The sequence below is a fragment of the Myotis davidii genome, unplaced genomic scaffold (assembly GCF_000327345.1).
Source record: "Myotis davidii unplaced genomic scaffold, ASM32734v1 scaffold379, whole genome shotgun sequence".
In the NCBI taxonomy this organism is placed as follows: domain Eukaryota; kingdom Metazoa; phylum Chordata; class Mammalia; order Chiroptera; family Vespertilionidae; genus Myotis; species Myotis davidii.
In genome coordinates, this window is record NW_006290553.1 from 2024478 (window position 1) to 2025648 (window position 1171).

At 49.6% G+C, this 1171-nt stretch overlaps 1 protein-coding gene across 3 annotated transcripts in view; it reads left to right on the forward strand.

The window, feature by feature from the left end:
- ABHD10 (abhydrolase domain containing 10) overlaps positions 1–1171 on the forward strand; it is a 40239-nt gene that overhangs the window by 27509 nt on the left and 11559 nt on the right. For 2 of the 3 annotated variants that reach the window (XR_435665.2, XM_006763606.2), the window contains one exon: positions 683–857. Coding sequence is in view for 2 of the 3 variants with exons in the window: in XM_006763606.2 (XP_006763669.1) it covers positions 683–857 (175 nt within the window). In the remaining variant the exon portion in view is untranslated. Of the gene's footprint in view, positions 1–682; positions 858–1171 lie in introns of those variants that run through there. The other variant, XM_015563807.1, reaches the window with a different exon arrangement.

Below are 1171 nucleotides of genomic sequence, written 5' to 3' on the forward strand. Positions count from 1 at the left end.
CTCTCAGGGAACTGAAGGGAATGCTTATTTGATAACTGCTTTTCTGACCAGATGCTCCTGTGTTTGGGGAATCGGGGACCGCAGGCTCTGCTGATTCAAACAAACCCATCATTTCCCCATCAGGGTGTGACTGACTGTTGTTACATAACTGTTAACCCACCTTCTGTTGGGCTGCCCAGCACTTGGGTGATAGGTACCTGGGAGGAGGGTACCCTGTTCCGTTTATGTATACATCATTAGCATATATGGGCTGAGTTACTGAAGGCTGATTCGGATCTGCCTTTTGATAGAAATAATCTTAGATGCTATCATCTGACCACCCTGGGCGCCACCACTAGCTCATCCCTGCATTGAAATCATGGCCTCGTCCTTGCACATCATTTCCTATCTGTAAACATTCTTACCCTCACCCAGAAAAGGGAAGGGAGGAGCAAGGATGGAAGGATTCCTGGGCTACTGGGCTCACTGAGGTCAGCAGCAGCCCTGGGATGGGGTTGCCTGGGCCTTTGGGGTTTGGTATGGGAGCCTGGCCACCCAGACTATACCTCATGCCTGCCTGGGGCCCAAGACATGCCTGTGTCAAACCTCTCAGCTGTGTCCGGTGGGGGCCAAGGTTCACTGCATTAGTGGTAGGTAAATATTGAAGGGAAAATTGATGGTGTCCCTGCCTTTTCCCCTTCAGGTCCTGTGCAAGCTGATAAACAGTTTATACCCACCTGGACAAGAGCCCATTGCCAAGATCTCCGAGTCCAAGATGGCTTTTAAGCAGATGGAGCAGATCTCCCAGTTCCTAAAAGCTGCAGAGACCTACGGCGTCAGGACCACTGACATTTTTCAAACAGTGGATTTATGGGAAGGTAAACAGCTCTATGCCTTTGGGGATTGTTCTCCCCTCCCCCTCTCCTTGCCCATTTCTTTGTGAAATCTGCTCACGGTGTTCTTCCCTGTGCCTGTGTGTATGTGTGTGTGTGTGTGTGTCTGTGTGTGTGTGAATGTGTTTGAATGTGTGAAGAGGGGGTGTGTTACCAGCTGTCACCCAGGGGTGTTGTTAGTCTCCCCTTTATGACGTTCCATTGAAAGGGGTACCCTCCTTGAAGGAAATGCACACCCCATTTCACAGCAGGGACCTCAAAACACTAAGGAATAAACAGAAAGGAAGCTAAAATCATTA